General features: G+C 46.7%; 1 protein-coding gene across 1 annotated transcript; it reads right to left on the reverse strand.

The window, feature by feature from the left end:
- Window positions 1–3966: 3966 nt before the first annotated feature.
- On the reverse strand, window positions 3967–18738 carry DPH2 (diphthamide biosynthesis 2). The gene is made up of 7 exons (XM_089514971.1): window positions 18661–18738; window positions 9836–9994; window positions 9521–9633; window positions 8708–8928; window positions 7196–7840; window positions 6518–6703; window positions 3967–6153 (listed from the first exon to the last, which is right to left on the reverse strand). The coding sequence occupies exons 2-7, from the start codon at window positions 9986–9988 to the stop codon at window positions 5954–5956; spliced, it is 1518 nt and encodes a 505-aa protein (XP_089371097.1). The 5' UTR covers window positions 9989–9994; window positions 18661–18738; the 3' UTR covers window positions 3967–5953.
- Window positions 18739–18893: the final 155 nt, after the last annotated feature.

Consider the following 18893-nt stretch of genomic DNA (forward strand, 5'->3'; position numbering starts at 1 on the left):
GATATTGAATAGTATAGGAGACAAGATGGAAACCTATAGCCAGTTTAATGGCTGTGAACCTAAGTAGGTGTTGCCCCCAATGTTACTCTCTGGAATAGGCCCTGTAGGTAGAAGTGGACAAACATAGTGCTGTCTTCTCCCATCTGTCAGATCTCAGCCAATAGGACACTATGATCAATGTTACTGAAAATCATTGAGAAATCATTTTTCACCTGTGTGATGTCGAGCTACCACATGCCCTGCCACACTGAGGGTTATGCACTATTACAGAGTTGCCCTTGAAAACTGAAGAAACATTTTTAAGCTGCATTGAAAAACCGTCAAAGGAAGTTGTTCCAGTTTAGGTGGGTGAAGTCACTTTGAACCTAAAAAGCAAAGATTTTTGTTCAAGTTTGGCTGCTTTCACTTCAAAAAGAGATACTCATTGATATGAGATGAGAAAGTGTTAGAATTAAAGTACTGAGGTTCTTACCCAGTGAAGGCATTGGGTGATGGTTAGATCAAAACAATGTTAGATTTGTTTTTATGGCCAAAAATTGGGTTAGTAATAGCATATCTTAACTAGGATCTCTCAGGAGGATGGGATACCTCAAATCACAATGAAACTTCCATAGTACACATAGGGAAGACAACAATTTGGATATGTTGGGAAAAAAGTAAGAGCCTCTTGTTTTACTCCTATATCCACAATATTCTTCTCTACCAGGGTCTAAAGTCAACAACACTAACACACAGAACAAATCAGGGTTGTAGCTGTGGGGAGGGGGACAAAATAAGGGCATTGTCCCCATACACAATATGAATTGCTGTGCTTGTATTCCTTAGGTAACTTACATGCTCCTTATTTTTTTAAAATACCAAAATTCTATTTCTAAATGCTCAAGTGTGAAGTTTTAAGTTCTATGATGCTAGAAATTTGGAGACTGAGAAGATTTCATGGGTGTGCGTGCGTACAGAATTTTCATTGGTGACAATTCCCTCACCATCCACTCCCTGTAGCTACATACTGGACTAAGCTGTGAATGGCATCTGGGTATGCTGAAGCATGCGGTGTATCACTTTAAAAAAAAAAAAATTGGTTTGCTGTAGCATTTGTATCCTGGATTTTCAAGAACATTGCCATGCGGGGGCAGGGGGGACATCTTGAAGGTCTATGTCCTAAACCTATCAGATTCATTCTTTGAAGCTCTCGTTTTCATCCTGTTTATCTTACCAAGAGGTAGGACAAGATTTAAGAAAGCCACGTGTACCTCATGTATTAGGATACCCATCCCTGGGCCAGTGTTTAGTATGTAGTAGTGCTGCTTTTTGGATGCTGAAACCTCTGCATGTGTAGATCAGAGCCTTGTGTGCTGAGCTTGCACTGAACACAGTAGTGCCAAATTATTATTAGTGCAAAGTTTTGGAAAGGGCTGAAGAACTGATTCTCCACCACACAACAAAATGTAACATAACTATCTCACTGGCCTGAACAGACAGGCCAAAAGAAAGCTGCTTCGGATCACTTTGGAGGTATGCTCTTTAAATGACACATGCATCTTAAGAGACCAGAAGCTGCGCCAAAGCTGTGCTCCAGTCCTTAGGATTGCAGTGTGGCTTTGACATGGCTTGCAGCCTATTAGGACGCATGCAGCATTTAAACAGCATGGCTCCAAAGTGACCCAAAGCAGCTTTATTTTGGCCTGTCTGTTAGGCCCCTATGTACAGTATCATACCATTCCTGCAACTGCTTGTCCTGGGTAATTAATGAAGAGAAGAAGGTACTTGTGTGCTGCTTCCTTCAAGAAAAGCAGATTACATCACATTTCTTGGATATCTACCCACAGGTGCTTCTACCAGCCTCTCTATTTGTACTATAATGTCTTATAGTGCTTTTGCAGTGTCCCTTTCTGGAAGTCTCCACCATTCATCCTATCACAGAAAGCTCCAAGCACTGCCCACAAGGGAAAAACACTTTCTTCCTTGCTTGTATACACCAGATATATATTCACGCTCCTCCCATGCTCGTACTCAGCCATATGGCAACAATGAGAGCATTGATCTTTTGGACTATATTGTGCACAGCATAGTGTGGCATTTGGTTCATATTCACAGCCCTCAGTATTAGGGACTGTGCTACTTTGGGTTAATGATGGCAGGCGATGAAAGAACTCCATAGTAACACATAGTGGGAGTACACCAAAACATTTCAGTTATATTTGATTTCATGCACTCTCATAGAAAGGCATTATTGATGGATTGATTCAACAAAGGAAAACATGACACTGAGTCTGCAATGACCAGGGATCATCTGTTGGCAATATATTGCTGCACAATGTTTCACCAGCTGCTGTGTCAAGTTCATCCTTCATATATTATTCATTATTATTTATTAAAATATTCATACCTTGCTTTCTCTAAAAAGATCGCAGAGCAGTTTACAATGGAATTAAAACAAGTCAAACAGTTTAAAAACAGTAAAATAAATGTATTAAACAACATTATGAGTTAAACAAATTTAAAGATTCAAAGATTTCTAAAACTCTGTAGCAGTATTTGGGTTGAGTTAATAAAGCCCAAAGGTCTTGATGAACAGGCAAGTTTTAACTTGGCATACAAATGAAGTGAATATTGATGCCAATTGGGCCTCCTGGGAAGGGCATTTCACTGTTGGGATGCCACAGCTGAGAAGACCCCCTCTCATTGCCCCCTCAATATTATTGCCTTCGCAGGTGGGACACAAAGGAGGCCAGCCCAAAAAGATCTTAATCCTCAGACAGGCACATAACTATTCAGATGCCAAGCTATTTAGAGCTTTAAGTGTCATCACACGCCCCTTGAATTCAGGCTGGAAATGGCAACCAGTGCAATTCTTTTAAGACTGGCAAGACATCCTGTCTATATGGTATTCCAGTCAACAGCATTTCAATATTTTCAAAGCAAACAAAGTAGGGACACATCCATGATTCTCTATCCCCTAGAGCTGATGAGAACCCTTAATAGTTGACAGTTGCAAGAGCAACAGCTTTGGTGCCTGTTCCCATTCTCAGGACAAAATGTATGATCACATCATAATCCCCATAATAGATCACTCTATTACATTTGTTTCAGAGTCCTAGTGAACTTTAAAATATGAATGGCTTTCCCTTTCTCATTGAACCCATTCAAACATACTATCTTGGCCATAAAAATAGGAAGCTTGGGATGTTTAGCCTGGAGAAGAGAAGGTTAAAAGGTGATATGATAGCCCTGTTTAAATACGTGAAGGGATGTTATATTGAGGAGGGAGCTAGCTTGTTTTCTGCTGCTCCAGAGACAAGGACCCGGAGCAATGGATGCAAGCTCCAGGAAAAGAGATTCCACCTCAACATTAGGAGGAACTTCCTGACAGTAAGGGCTGTTCGACAGTGGAACAGACTTTCTCGGAGTGTGGTGGAGTCTCCTTCCTTAGAGATCTTTAAACAGAGGCTGGATGGCTATCTGTTGAGGATGCTTTGGTTTAGATTTCCTGCATGGCAGGAGGTTTGACTGGATGGCCCTTGCGGTCTCTTCCAACTCCATGATTCTATAATTCTAATGTAGTGTTTCATTAAAATTGATGCCTGTGGACTTCAGATTTCTGAGATAAATTAAACCAGTTAGATTATAGGTGGGCCTTGTTGGGATTCACTACTTAGCCTACTGCCTTTTCACCAGGTGTGAGTTTCTGCCTAAACCTCCACTGCCACCAAATGTGAAGACTTCCACAAATCTCACTGTTACCACCAAGAGTGAAGGCTTCCCATTGCTCTGCCACCAATATAAGGAACGTCTCCTGTCCTGCTGTGGCCACGAGTTGTGGGAACCTACCAAAACCCCTCAATGGACCTGTGTAAGAGATTATGCAGTTTATATTGCCACTGGAAACCAGCCCTCTTTATTCTCTGCTGCCACCAGAGATGCCGTATCTGAATCCAAGCTTTATAGCATTTCCAAAGGCCAAAAGCATATAAAAACATAACAATTTATTAACAGATGTTGAACACAGCAGATTATTTAATACATTTAGAACACAACGTACACTTCCTCACACACACTCCATTCCTTGCTGAGACTCTTAAAACACCACATATTAATTCCTAAACCTGACTCACTCAACTTTGCTCACTCTTTTCTCTAACTACTCCCCCAACTACTCTACCTAAATCAACTCTGTCATCTTATCATTTATTAACCTTATTCAATCCCCTCAGATATTCCTCCACTGTCAACATTCCATTCTCACCTCTTCCCAACAGCTTCTTATCTTATATGCAGTGCATACTTAAACAAATTATCTTAACATATAGTAAATTAAACAACATTTTACACCAAAAGTCCATGGCATCACAGGCCTCTAGCCAATCAAGCCAATTACAGAATCTGTTTGTATTATACTTCCTAGAGAGGTCCTTCCCTACTCATTAAGAGACATAGCCTAGGTTGAAGAAGAAAGATGTTTCCAGATGAAAGAAGATTCTGACTTCAAAGATAACTTTATTTGGCATAGCAAATTCTACAAGCAAAGAAAAATCTAATTTTTGTTTTAAATTTTAAAATATTTAAAACAAAAGAGTTGCCAGACATATAGAAGGTATGGTGTTCCCTGACTGGGTAAAAACATCCTATACTTAGTGCTTGCATCTTGTACCTAGACGTCTGTTCTGTTCATTTTTGATTAGATGGAGATATTTGCACAATGAGGTAACAACTGTTGCTGGAACTTCCTCTTCTGCTGGAACCTGGATGGTTGTTTCTCCCTAATACACAGCATTGCATGTATGTTAATATTTTCATTCTTGAGTCAAACAAAATAGATTTTGTGTTTGTTTGCTTTTTGCCATCAAGTTGTTTCCAATTTATGGTGACCCTATGGTGAACATATTCATTTTTGGGTCAAGCAAAATAGCTACTGAGCCTTATGTTTGAAAATATGTACATCTCTGAACATTCAATTGGCATGTGCTATCATCTCATCTTCTGCCCTGGGCCAGAAACTTAAATTTCTTGGGCACAGATCAGTCTTTCCTTTTAAAAATTTCCTGTGCCCATTGTGTATCAAGGATATCAAAGCACATAACCAGAAGTTGTTCACAGAGTTGTAGATCTTGAGAGCATGATTATAAAGACTACTCCTCAACTCAGTTTCTATTTGTCATTAGCTCAGTCCCCCCAAATTCTTCAATTTCTAATTCTATCTCATTGTCAAGGCACTTTAAAAGCCATCAGCTAAACTTCTCCTTTTGGAATAAGTGAAGGTCTGTTCTCTATTGCTATGTATAATGAAACTTTCTACTCCATTCTGCTGTGTGATCTAACTCATGGCAACGTATTTATTAGTCAAGGTTTTCCCAATATAAATGGATAGATAGCCACTTAAATAAATTTCATAATTTTTGCTAGGAATTTCAGACTTCAAAGAGGTCTTCCATAATTTGCTCTTGAACAACTCTTCTACTTCAAATTAAGTGGCTACTAAATTAGGATCTTGATACACTGTGGTTAAGACAAACTAAACAGTTGTGCGTCCAATATAGGTGAATCTTTCCTTGCATTTTCAGTATTTTTAATCCTCCTCCTTGCCTATTGCTCTTAAGGAATGTTCTAAGCTTGCCCCTTTGTGACCCAAACCACAGACAAACAGTTAGGAGCTACTTCCACAATAGGCCCAAGCAGCTGCTACTATTCCTATAATAGCTTTATGTATTTGAATCAAAGTCAGTGCAACTGATGTCAAAACAAGGAGAATGGTTCTACTTAGCTTCCCAAGATAGGAAAACTTACCAGAAGAACATAGCTTTGGGGAAACTGAATTCATGCATCTCAGCAAAAAATCTGAGACATTGTTCAGTGCAGAGAAATGGTAGGGTAGATCATAACAAGCATGACACTCTTGCCATGCTGGTTCAGTCCAGGGAGGAAGGAGAGAGGCAGGATGGTGCAAGAAAAGTGATGTTCAGCTATTCTCCTTAGACTCAACAAAGGAAGGCAGCTTCTTCTCAGTCCCATATTCTCTTTCATTCTGTGTCCATTTTCCACAAGGTTCATCTTCATAGCCAATAGCAATCCCCCGCCGTCCCACTACAGCTTTTGTGACTGCTGTCTGGCCCAACTGTTGCTCCAGTCCCCGCCAGCTGCGTGACTCCAGAAATGAAGCTAAGGTAGAAAGGGGAAAAAATTATTGTGGCAGAAACTACAAAGCAGGCACCACTTGGGGAGGGAACAGAGCTTGCAGTGAGTTCTATGTTACAGCTGACAAATCTGAGGGAGGAATAATGCATGTTGTTCTGTGTTCCTCCCATTCAGATGACTGGGCTATTCACTGTCTGCCATTATTCATTAGCACCCCAAACCTTCATTACATAGGAGATGCAAACACTATCTTAATCTGCCACCAACAGCTATTAGTCAGAAAAAGAATCCTGTGTTGTGAGATTTCTATTATCATTTTAAGAGGATTCTTCATTTAAATCATATTTTGCTCTTTCCAGTCCACAGAGCATTGCTTCAGGCCACCTACCTGCTGGGCTGATTTCAGCCAGAGCCTGGAAATGGCTACGGCAGGTCACAGCAGTATCAGAACTCAGCTCTTGGTCTGGCATTGTGTAGAGATGAGATGAGCGCAGCTCTCCAGTGATTAGTGAAATGGTGGGTTCACTGTCCTTCTCTGACACCTTATCTGGGAAAGGAGTGTGGTCACATGCTCCTGCAGACATCAGAAAAGGAAGTAGTAACTAGGCTAAGCACCTACAGAATGTATAGCCAACATGTAGAAAAAACATACAGTATAGTGCTTCCTGAACTGTACTATTTCAGATTAAAACCTTGGAGAGGAATATATATTTGAATGCTTTTTGTTGTAAAAACATTCTCTTCTGCATGGTTCTATGTAGGTATGGGAAAACAATGGTATCAGCTAAGGCATGCTATTCAGTGCTGCTAAAATAACAGAGAGATTTTGTTTCATTATAATATAGTAAATTTCAAACCCTTTTGCCTGCTGAAAACCTTGCAAATAAGTAGGATTTTCAGTGGTCCGAAGGCATAGTTTCAAGAGTTTGCTGTGAAATAAATGCTTAGCAAAAACTTTGTACAAATCATGGCTTGTTACTCATAGCCATTTCTCCAGTACAGAATCTAGCATTTATTTATTTACAAAAATATTTATATCCCATCCTAGATCCAAAAATCTCATTACCTGGTAGGAGGTGACGGAAGTCAGTGACATAGCTGCTTGTCCAAATCCGTGCTGGATTACATGCTAGTTCCATCTCATAAGGAGTAATGAGGGGCCGGTAGAAGTCACTGGAGTCAAGCAAGGAATTTTGTGGGCAGGCCACCAAGACAAATATATCTATTTCTAGAAAGTTTGCCAGCTTTGCAGGATTAGGTTTCCCCACAGCCAGAGTGTAGGCACGTTTGCCTGCCTTGTGAATGATGCCACGTAAATGCTCCAGAACCGACAAATAGTCAGCCACACCAAGAGTGCCCACCACAATACCTACAACTTGGGCATCTCGTGCCCGCTCCACCAGATAGAGGCGCCTTCGCAGGGCTCGGTTCACATCCAGTGTTTCCCATCGGCCCTGTCCTGTTTTAGGATTAAAGGAACTGAATGAGCACTGGTTCCAGCTCAACATGAAGTTTGTGAGTTCTGGTCCTTCACTGCCCACATAGAACATGCTGTATTTTTCAAGACCAAGCTCTTTGTCTATTTCAAAACACCGGCCAAACTGCTTCACCAACCCAGAAACTGGCTGGGTTGAATTAATAGGTTCTTTGCTGTCCAGTTGGGAGAAGACTACATTAGGATAAATGGGTTGCAGCTTGGAAGCCAGGTCATCTGAGAAGAGAGGAGATGAAGTGAAAAGTCACCCACATGAAATTATTAAAAGAATATGACACAATCTGTAGTGAACAAAATATCAGAGGCTAGAGACCAAATCTGAAGGCTGAAAGCTGGGTTAAGCCAAGAGACAGTTATGGCTGATGGGAGTTATGTGGCAAATATCATTTTAAGTGCCTTATAAATGATGCCAGCACTTTTAACCCTTATTGCAGAAATATAAACTGCAATGCTCTCTATATTTTCCTCACTTTCTCTTCTTGCAACTATCAGTGTAGAGACTACTAAATCACCTGTGGCAGGAATCTGTAATTCCTATACTGTTATTTACATGCTTATTTGTCACCTTCAAAGATTCATTCAAACTACAGAAGTCTGTTGACTCAACATATTGTTTTGTCTTGCAATATCAGCATGAGCTGCTATTAACTGCTGTGAGGAATCCTCTTATTAATGGAACAGCAAGCCACTCTCCTAATGGCAAGTGGAGACATACAAAAAATAGACATTGCTACAAGCATTCTCTTCTGTATGTGCTCTTGGCTGGGGATGAGAAAAAATATGTAAAGCTCAGAGGCAGGATTGAGAGGGGTTTAATTGTATTTTAAGGGGGGGGGGGGTTGAGGGTGTGGACTGTATATTTTAACTTTGTAAGCCGCCCCAATTGCTTTTTGTAGAGAGGCGGGATGGATATAAATAAACAAATATATTATTATTATTATGTTTAAGTTTTAAAATTTGGAAAGCCCATAAAATCCACTACAGAACTTTTCCATCCTAGCCTAAACTATTTCTTGTAGGGCAAGAGAACCCTGCAAGGTATTTTAAGCTTAAGATTCCATACAGCAGGTTTCCTGAACTTACCAACAGCATGGGAATAGGCCACTTCAGTCAGCACAACTACATGAGTTTGGTGGTCAGGATGCAGTTCCTGGAAAGCTTCAGCACAGCATATGGCATCCAGCTGCTCGCGGCCAAACACATGTAGCACTGGTAGTTTGCGGCAAGGACTCAAACAGGCAGGACCATAGTGCACCACAGCCTCAGCACCTACATGCTCTGCTGCTACCTCATCCACGCAACAGCTAAAGAAAACCAACACCATTAGCTAGGGAATCCAAAGACAATCCTTATTAAACATCTGCCACTCACAGAACACAACAAAATGTTGTTTTTACTTGGGTTAGGGAATTTCCGCCTGTCCAAAAGGAAAACTGCAGTTTCACAAGAGCTCAGCCAGTGGTTGGGAGTCCAATAGCAGGAGGGCCACATATTCCTCACTTTGATACTTTATATCAAAGTAACTTCAAATTAAATCTGTATTTTTCTTGTAGCTATTCTTCCCACTAAGAGCCTCAAGTCTGACAGCATCTTGCAACATCATTCTGTTAGTGGTCCTCCACAGTGCAGGAAAAGGAGGACTAATGAATGATCCTCACATAAGTTGCTCCCCACTCTCCACTACTGAACATGATGAAGGACTTCTGAGCAGACAAGTTCAACATTCTGTTATACAGTCTCAAGAAAACAGAAGACAGCACAATTTTATGCATGCTGATTCAGCAGCAAGTTTTACTATGATCAGTGAGGCTTACCCTCAGACTCGTGTTATACATTTGTGACTAGAGACTCCACAGTGTGTATGTGTACAGAAGAGGGAACCATCTGTGAACTCACCTGCCATATGATGTGTCCCCCAGGATGTACATTTTGGCACCACTTGCTGCTTCTATCTTGGCAGCAACATCGCCTGAATCTGATAAGAGTTTATCAGGGAACTGAAGAGCAACCTATAACAAGAGGCCAAAATAGTTTTTGAAAGCTTCTCTGTCAAACACATCCTAAAGATGGTCACACAACTGATTTTACAACAGAGACTTCCCAACAGCCAACTCAGTATTTTTATGGTAATTATTATTACTTTGTAGCAAAATTATACATGCCCAACTCCAGGAAAGTAGGTTTCTGTGAGACTGAAAGGTACCCCCTCACCTTGGTGAAGCCATTATCAGCTACAAATGCAATCACTTTCTCCAATTCATAGAAATCTTCCAGCGTTACAGTTGAGGAGCGTCCACCAGTCTCTCCAGGAATCAGGGCCCTTTGAATCACCTCTGCTCCATCACTACTGAATGCTGTTGTCATGGTGGCCTACATGCAAACCATAAAAAAGCAGAATTCAGACACACAGCCGTGTTAGTCTGGAATATCATTAAGTGAAAAGGATCCTTGAGACTAATTGTGCAAAAGAAGTTGTGGCATACACTTTTGTAGACTCGGATCTAATCTGCACTGCAAAAATAATGCAGTTTGACTCTGCTTTAACTGCCATGGCTCCATGCTATGGAATTCTGAGAGTTGTAGTTTGTTGTGGCACCAGAGCTCTCTAAACAGAGGAGGCTAAATATCTCACAAATCCATCAACCCTAGAATTCCATATCATGGAGTCATGGCAATTAAACCAGTGTCAAAGTCCATTAATTCTGCAGTGCTGATTAGTCCCTGGTCCAGTTCCCCAGATGTATTCTGAGAAGGTAGATGAAGTCTATGAAAGCTTATGCCACAACTTCTTTTACAGTTAGTCTCAAAGGTGTTACACAGTGATTCTCTGCTCCAGGGTGACCAGACATCCAGACATGTCCTGGATTTCAGCCTTCTGTCCAAGAGGAATTCCAAAATGTCCTCCATAATTTTGAAGCATGACTAAGAACAAAGACTGCTGAGTAACACATTTTCTGTTGCCCTTTCAGAAACTGGTCTACTTGACAGTCTGCCCTCCTTGAAAATAGGTGTATACGATGGCTCCTTCTAAGATTATTTTTTCCTAGGAGGAGCAGGAGACAAGTCTTGCCCCCAGAATTCAGGGAATGTTTGCTTCTTGGAGGGGAAAAGGACAGCAAACATGTTAGGCAGTGGGCTGCTCAAGAACCCAATGTGAATATTGGAAGAGTTTGTTCCTTAATTTCAGCGTGATTGGACAAATGAAAGGAATAATTTAAATGTTGATTCAGCGAAATGCTGTTAGTAAAGTACAGTGGTTCCTCCACATTCGCTGGGTTTAGGGATAAAGAACCACTGTGAATGTGGGAAGAACGCAAATAAAACAAACCTATTCTTTTTACCTAAGGGAACACCTCTCTAGGAATTCCCACGTCCTCCAGTACAACTCTATGGTCAACATCTGGCAGATAACAGAATCACGATCTGCATGATTCTATGATCAAATACCTAGAGAAGTGTTTTCTCTAAGAACCTCTAGGTTCTCCAGCCCATCTTCTGGCAGAGTTGCGCTGGAGGACCTAGAAATTCCTAGAGGGAACATATTAACCAAAACTGCAAATAATCAAATCTGCAAAAGTCAAAGCCTCAAATGTGGAGGACCAACTGTACAATTTTATGAATTTATCTTGCTCACAGTTCCATAATTACAGTGCAAGTGAACAAGGCATTTTAATGAAGATAAATCCATCACCTTGTGGTCTCTCCCAACTCTTTGTGTCTGTACAGACAGGCCAAAATAAAGCTGCTTCGGGTCACTTTGGAGGTATGCTGTTTAAATGACACATGCATCTTAAGAGGCCAGAAGTGGCACCAACCCTGTGCTCTGGTCCTTAGGACTGGAGCATGGCTTTGGTGTGGCTTCTAGCCTCGTGGGACGTGGCATCATTTAAACAGCTTACCTCCAAAGTGACCCGAAGCAGCTTTATTTTGGCCTGTCTGTATGGAGCCTTAGTTTCACAATGTCCAGCAAGCAGGTTGTTTACTGTACAATAATTGTTATGGAACATAGCATAATGTTTATAGAACAGGCAGTTAGAAAGCTGAATGTTCACAGAAATCACAAATTTTAGACATATATATGCAAAATAATTAAGCTTTTTAATTATGAACAAGGTTTTTATAAAAAGTCAGTACACAGAAATACAAGAACCAACAGAGAGGGGTGGAAGTACTATATGTATAATGTGTTCGCATGTCTCATTTGTATGTCTGTTGTCTGATGAGTTAATTTTTATGTTTACTGTTTATGATTTCATAAAAATAAATATTAAAAAGAAGAAGAAGAAAGAAAGCTGAATGTTCATAAGCACTGATGAAAGACAGGCAAAAAGGAACTTAACATCATCATTTTTGCTTCTAGAAGGTCTCAAGTAGCTCCCTAGTCTGACTCTGAATGGCAATCATGGGCAGTCGTTTTAAAATGTAATTAGCTATAAGAGCGATTGCCTTCTTCAAATTCAGAAACAACTTGAAGGCACACAGCAACCGTAATAAAATACAGTATACGTAATCTATACTGTAATATAGTTATAATAAAACCCACACTGCAGTGTGACTATGATACAGTAAAATACAGAATATGTAATTGCGTGACTGTCATTTGATGTTTTTAATTTGTTGCCTGCCTTCTTTCACTGAACCCTTTCCTGTATTATTCTGTATTATTTTATATGTATTATGCTATTATTTCGTAGAATGTACACCATATTTTATTTTATCTATTTTACTGATTGTATGTTAATAATAATAATAATATGTTTTATTTATAGACCGCTATTCTGCGATGATCATAGCGGTGTACAGTAAAATCGTAATACAATACAAAATACAGTTAAAGGAGGGAGAAGTCTCGTCCTTCAGGCAGTCCCTGATGTTGCTGGTCTGCCTGATGGCTCCCTCTGAGGCCGAGATGACAGTTGAGGAGGGAGGGGCCTCTTCCTTCAGGCAGTCCAAGATGTTGCTGGGTCTGCCTGATGGCTCCCTCTGAGGCCGAGATGACAGTTGAGGAGGGAGGGGCCTCTTCCTTCAGGCAGTCCCTGATGTTGCTGGGTCTGCCTGATGGCTCCCTCTGAGGCCGAGATGACAGTTGAGGAGGGAGGGGCCTCTTCCTTCAGGCAGTCCCTGATGTTGCTGGGTCTGCCTGATGGCTCCCTCTGAGGCCGAGATGACAGTTGAGGAGGGAGGGGCCTCTTCCTTCAGGCAGTCCCTGATGTTGCTGGGTCTGCCTGATGGCTCCCTCTGAGGCCGAGATGACAGTTGAGGAGGGAGGGGCCTCTTCCTTCAGGCAGTCCAAGATGTTGCTGGGTCTGCCTGATGGCTCCCTCTGAGGCCGAGATGACAGTTGAGGAGGGAGGGGCCTCTTCCTTCAGGCAGTCCCTGATGTTGCTGGGTCTGCCTGATGGCTCCCTCTGAGGCCGAGATGACAGTTGAGGAGGGAGGGGCCTCTTCCTTCAGGCAGTCCCTGACGTTGCTGGGTCTGCCTGATGGCTCCCTCTGAGGCCGAGATGACAGTTGAGGAGGGAGGGGCCTCTTCCTTCAGGCAGTCCCTGACGTTGCTGGGTCTGCCTGATGGCTCCCTCTGAGGCCGAGATGACAGTTGAGGAGGGAGGGGCCTCTTCCTTCAGGCAGTCCAAGATGTTGCTGGGTCTGCCTGATGGCTCCCTCTGAGGCCGAGATGACAGTTGAGGAGGGAGGGGCCTCTTCCTTCAGGCAGTCCCTAATGTTGCTGGTCTGCCTGATGGCTCCCTCTGAGGCCGAGATGACAGTTGAGGAGGGAGGGGCCTCTTCCTTCAGGCAGTCCAAGATGTTGCTGGGTCTGCCTGATGGCTCCCTCTGAGGCCGAGATGACAGTTGAGGAGGGAGGGGCCTCTTCCTTCAGGCAGTCCAAGATGTTGCTGGTCTGCCTGATGGCTCCCTCTGAGGCCGAGATGACAGTTGAGGAGGGAGGGGCCTCTTCCTTCAGGCAGTCCCTGATGTTGCTGGTCTGCCTGATGGCTCCCTCTGAGGCCGAGATGACAGTTGAGGAGGGAGGGGCCTCTTCCTTCAGGCAGTCCAAGATGTTGCTGGTCTGCCTGATGGCTCCCTCTGAGGCCGAGATGACAGTTGAGGAGGGAGGGGCCTGTTCCTTCAGGCAGTCCCTGATGTTGCTGGTCTGCCTGATGGCTCCCTCTGAGGCCGAGATGACAGTTGAGGAGGGAGGGGCCTCTTCCTTCAGGCAGTCCAAGATGTTGCTGGGTCTGCCTGATGGCTCCCTCTGAGGCCGAGATGACAGTTGAGGAGGGAGGGGCCTCTTCCTTCAGGCAGTCCCTGATGTTGCTGGGTCTGCCTGATGGCTCCCTCTGAGGCCGAGATGACAGTTGAGGAGGGAGGGGCCTCTTCCTTCAGGCAGTCCAAGATGTTGCTGGGTCTGCCTGATGGCTCCCTCTGAGGCCGTGATAACAGTTGAGGAGGGAGGGGCCTCTTCCTTCAGGCAGTCCCTGATGTTGCTGGGTCTGCCTGATCGCTCCCTCTGAGGCCGAGATGACAGTTGAGGAGGGAGGGGCCTCTTCCTTCAGGCAGTCCAAGATGTTGCTGGGTCTGCCTGATGGCTCCCTCTGAGGCCGAGATGACAGTTGAGGAGGGAGGGGCCTCTTCCTTCAGGCAGTCCCTGATGTTGCTGGGTCTGCCTGATGGCTCCCTCTGAGGCCGAGATGACAGTTGAGGAGGGAGGGGCCTCTTCCTTCAGGCAGTCCCTGATGTTGCTGGGTCTGCCTGATGGCTCCCTCTGAGGCCGAGATGACAGTTGAGGAGGGAGGGGCCTCTTCCTTCAGGCAGTCCCTGATGTTGCTGGGTCTGCCTGATCGCTCCCTCTGAGGCCGAGATGACAGTTGAGGAGGGAGGGGCCTCTTCCTTCAGGCAGTCCAAGATGTTGCTGGTCTGCCTGATGGCTCCCTCTGAGGCCGAGATGACAGTTGAGGAGGGAGGGGCCTCTTCCTTCAGGCAGTCCCCGATGTTGCTGGGTCTGCCTGATGGCTCCCTCTGAGGCCGAGATGACAGTTGAGGAGGGAGGGGCCTCTTCCTTCAGGCAGTCCCTGATGTTGCTGGTCTGCCTGATGGCTCCCTCTGAGGCCGAGATGACAGTTGAGGAGGGAGGGGCCTCTTCCTTCAGGCAGTCCCTGATGTTGCTGGGTCTGCCTGATGGCTCCCTCTGAGGCCGAGATGACAGTTGAGGAGGGAGGGGCCTCTTCCTTCAGGCAGTCCCTGATGTTTCTGGGTCTGCCTGATCGCTCCCTCTGAGGCCGAGATGACAGTTGAGGAGGGAGGGGCCTCTTCCTTCAGGCAGTCCAAGATGTTGCTGGTCTGCCTGATGGCTCCCTCTGAGGCCGAGATGACAGTTGAGGAGGGAGGGGCCTCTTCCTTCAGGCAGTCCCTGATGTTGCTGGGTCTGCCTGATGGCTCCCTCTGAGGCCGAGATGACAGTTGAGGAGGGAGGGGCCTCTTCCTTCAGGCAGTCCCTGATGTTGCTGGTCTGCCTGATGGCTCCCTCTGAGGCCGAGATGACAGTTGAGGAGGGAGGGGCCTCTTCCTTCAGGCAGTCCCTGATGTTGCTGGGTCTGCCTGATGGCTCCCTCTGAGGCCGAGATGACAGTTGAGGAGGGAGGGGCCTCTTCCTTCAGGCAGTCCCTGACGTTGCTGGGTCTGCCTGATGGCTCCCTCTGAGGCCGAGATGACAGTTGAGGAGGGAGGGGCCTCTTCCTTCAGACAGTCCCTGACGTTGCTGGGTCTGCCTGATGGCTCCCTCTGAGGCCGAGATGACAGTTGAGGAGGGAGGGGCCTCTTCCTTCAGGCAGTCCCTGATGTTGCTGGTCTGCCTGATGGCTCCCTCTGAGGCCGAGATGACAGTTGAGGAGGGAGGGGCCTCTTCCTTCAGGCAGTCCCCGATGTTGCTGTGTCTGCCTGATGGCTCCCTCTGAGGCCGAGATGACAGTTGAGGAGGGAGGGGCCTCTTCCTTCAGGCAGTCCCTGATGTTGCTGGGTCTGCCTGATGGCTCCCTCTGAGGCCGAGATGACAGTTGAGGAGGGAGGGGCCTCTTCCTTCAGGCAGTCCCTGATGTTGCTGGTCTGCCTGATGGCTCCCTCTGAGGCCGAGATGACAGTTGAGGAGGGAGGGGCCTCTTCCTTCAGGCAGTCCCTGATGTTGCTGGGTCTGCCTGATGGCTCCCTCTGAGGCCGAGATGACAGTTGAGGAGGGAGGGGCCTCTTCCTTCAGGCAGTCCCTGATGTTGCTGGGTCTGCCTGATGGCTCCCTCTGAGGCCGAGATGACAGTTGAGGAGGGAGGGGCCTCTTCCTTCAGGCAGTCCCTGATGTTTCTGGGTCTGCCTGATCGCTCCCTCTGAGGCCGAGATGACAGTTGAGGAGGGAGGGGCCTCTTCCTTCAGGCAGTCCAAGATGTTGCTGGTCTGCCTGATGGCTCCCTCTGAGGCCGAGATGACAGTTGAGGAGGGAGGGGCCTCTTCCTTCAGGCAGTCCCTGATGTTGCTGGGTCTGCCTGATGGCTCCCTCTGAGGCCGAGATGACAGTTGAGGAGGGAGGGGCCTCTTCCTTCAGGCAGTCCCTGATGTTGCTGGTCTGCCTGATGGCTCCCTCTGAGGCCGAGATGACAGTTGAGGAGGGAGGGGCCTCTTCCTTCAGGCAGTCCCTGATGTTGCTGGGTCTGCCTGATGGCTCCCTCTGAGGCCGAGATGACAGTTGAGGAGGGAGGGGCCTCTTCCTTCAGACAGTCCCTGACGTTGCTGGGTCTGCCTGATGGCTCCCTCTGAGGCCGAGATGACAGTTGAGGAGGGAGGGGCCTCTTCCTTCAGGCAGTCCCTGACGTTGCTGGGTCTGCCTGATGGCTCCCTCTGAGGCCGAGATGACAGTTGAGGAGGGAGGGGCCTCTTCCTTCAGGCAGTCCAAGATGTTGCTGGGTCTGCCTGATGGCTCCCTCTGAGGCCGAGATGACAGTTGAGGAGGGAGGGGCCTCTTCCTTCAGGCAGTCCCCGATGTTGCTGTGTCTGCCTGATGGCTCCCTCTGAGGCCGAGATGACAGTTGAGGAGGGAGGGGCCTCTTCCTTCAGGCAGTCCCCGATGTTGCTGGGTCTGCCTGATGGCTCCCTCTGAGGCCGAGATGACAGTTGAGGAGGGAGGGGCCTCTTCCTTCAGGCAGTCCCTGATGTTGCTGGTCTGCCTGATGGCTCCCTCTGAGGCCGAGATGACAGTTGAGGAGGGAGGGGCCTCTTCCTTCAGGCAGTCCCTGATGTTGCTGGGTCTGCCTGATGGCTCCCTCTGAGGCCGAGATGACAGTTGAGGAGGGAGGGGCCTCTTCCTTCAGGCAGTCCCTGATGTTGCTGGGTCTGCCTGATGGCTCCCTCTGAGGCCGAGATGACAGTTGAGGAGGGAGGGGCCTCTTCCTTCAGGCAGTCCCTGATGTTGCTGGGTCTGCCTGATGGCTCCCTCTGAGGCCGAGATGACAGTTGAGGAGGGAGGGGCCTCTTCCTTCAGGCAGTCCAAGATGTTGCTGGTCTGCCTGATGGCTCCCTCTGAGGCCGAGATGACAGTTGAGGAGGGAGGGGCCTCTTCCTTCAGGCAGTCCAAGATGTTGCTGGGTCTGCCTGATCGCTCCCTCTGAGGCCGAGATGACAGTTGAGGAGGGAGGGGCCTCTTCCTTCAGGCAGTCCCTGATGTTGCTGGGTCTGCCTGATGGCTCCCTCTGAGGCCGAGATGACAGTTGAGGAGGGAGGGGCCTCTTCCTTCAGGCTGTCCCTGATGTTGCTGGGTCTGCCTGATGGCTCCCTCTGAGGCCGAGATGACAGTTGAGGAGGGAGGGGCCTCTTCCTTCAGGCAGTCCCTGATGTTGCTGGGTCTGCCTGATGGCTCCCTCTGAGGCCGAGATGACAGTTGAGGAGGGAGGGGCCTCTTCCTTCAGGCAGTCCCTGATGTTGCTGGTCTGCCTGATGGCTCCCTCTGAGGCCGAGATGACAGTTGAGGAGGGAGGGGCCTCTTCCTTCAGGCAGTCCCTGATGTTGCTGGGTCTGCCTGATGGCTCCCTCTGAGGCCGAGATGACAGTTGAGGAGGGAGGGGCCTCTTCCTTCAGGCAGTCCCTGATGTTGCTGGGTCTGCCTGATGGCTCCCTCTGAGGCCGAGATGACAGTTGAGGAGGGAGGGGCCTCTTCCTTCAGGCAGTCCCTGATGTTGCTGGTCTGCCTGATGGCTCCCTCTGAGGCCGAGATGACAGTTGAGGAGGGAGGGGCCTCTTCCTTCAGGCAGTCCAAGATGTTGCTGGTCTGCCTGATGGCTCCCTCTGAGGCCGAGATGACAGTTGAGGAGGGAGGGGCCTCTTCCTTCAGGCAGTCCAAGATGTTGCTGGGTCTGCCTGATCGCTCCCTCTGAGTGTTGTACAGCACTGTGTAAATCTACAGCGTTATATTATTAATAATAATAATAATAATAATAATAATAATATACTGTAATATAGCTTTATGAAATGGATTGGGCAAGTCACACTCTCTCAGCCCCAGAGGATAACAAGTGGCAAGCTCGCCTCTGAAGAAACTTGCCGAGGAAACTCTATGATAAGACTCGCCTTAGGGCCTAAGCTTGAAGGCACACAGCAGCCATAATAAAACACAGCCCATGGCAGTGGTTCCCCCCAACTGTCCCCTTAAGGGATTTTGGACTTCAGCTCCCAGAATCCCAGGCCATTGGCCAACATGGCTGAGGCTTCTGGGAAACGAAGTCCAAAATCCTTAAAGAGCACAGTTTGGGGACCGCTGCTTTAAGAGATTTTGGACTCCCAGAAGCCTCAGCCATGTTGGCCAATGGCCTGGGATTCTGGGAGCTGAAGTCCAAAATCCCTTAAAGGGACAGTTGGAGGGACCAAAGCTTTGTGACACCAGTCCAAAACTGCTGAAATAATCCAGTTTGACACCGCTTTAACTGCCCTGGCTCAGTGCTAGGGGTTCCTGGGAATTGTAGTTTTGTGAGATACAGACCACCAGCCTCCTCCTCTAGACTCACCCAGACTAAGTCTCAGCAGCACCTTCCACATAAGCAACGCGGCTTCCACGACGGAGGCAGCAACCATCCAATGACAACGCCCGACACATATTCCCCCAAGGTGACGTCATCCTCCGAGAACCCGAAAGCCAATCAAAGAAGCCGAGACAAAAAAAAGAAAGGTCAGCCGGGGAAAAGCAACTTCACAACCGTTCATTCACCGCGGTGCATTATGGTAGCGATAGCTTTGCCCC

This window comes from Sceloporus occidentalis, unplaced genomic scaffold (assembly GCF_023333645.1).
Source record: "Sceloporus occidentalis isolate IW3139 unplaced genomic scaffold, rSceOcc1.0.p SCAF_3, whole genome shotgun sequence".
Lineage (NCBI taxonomy): Eukaryota > Metazoa > Chordata > Lepidosauria > Squamata > Phrynosomatidae > Sceloporus > Sceloporus occidentalis.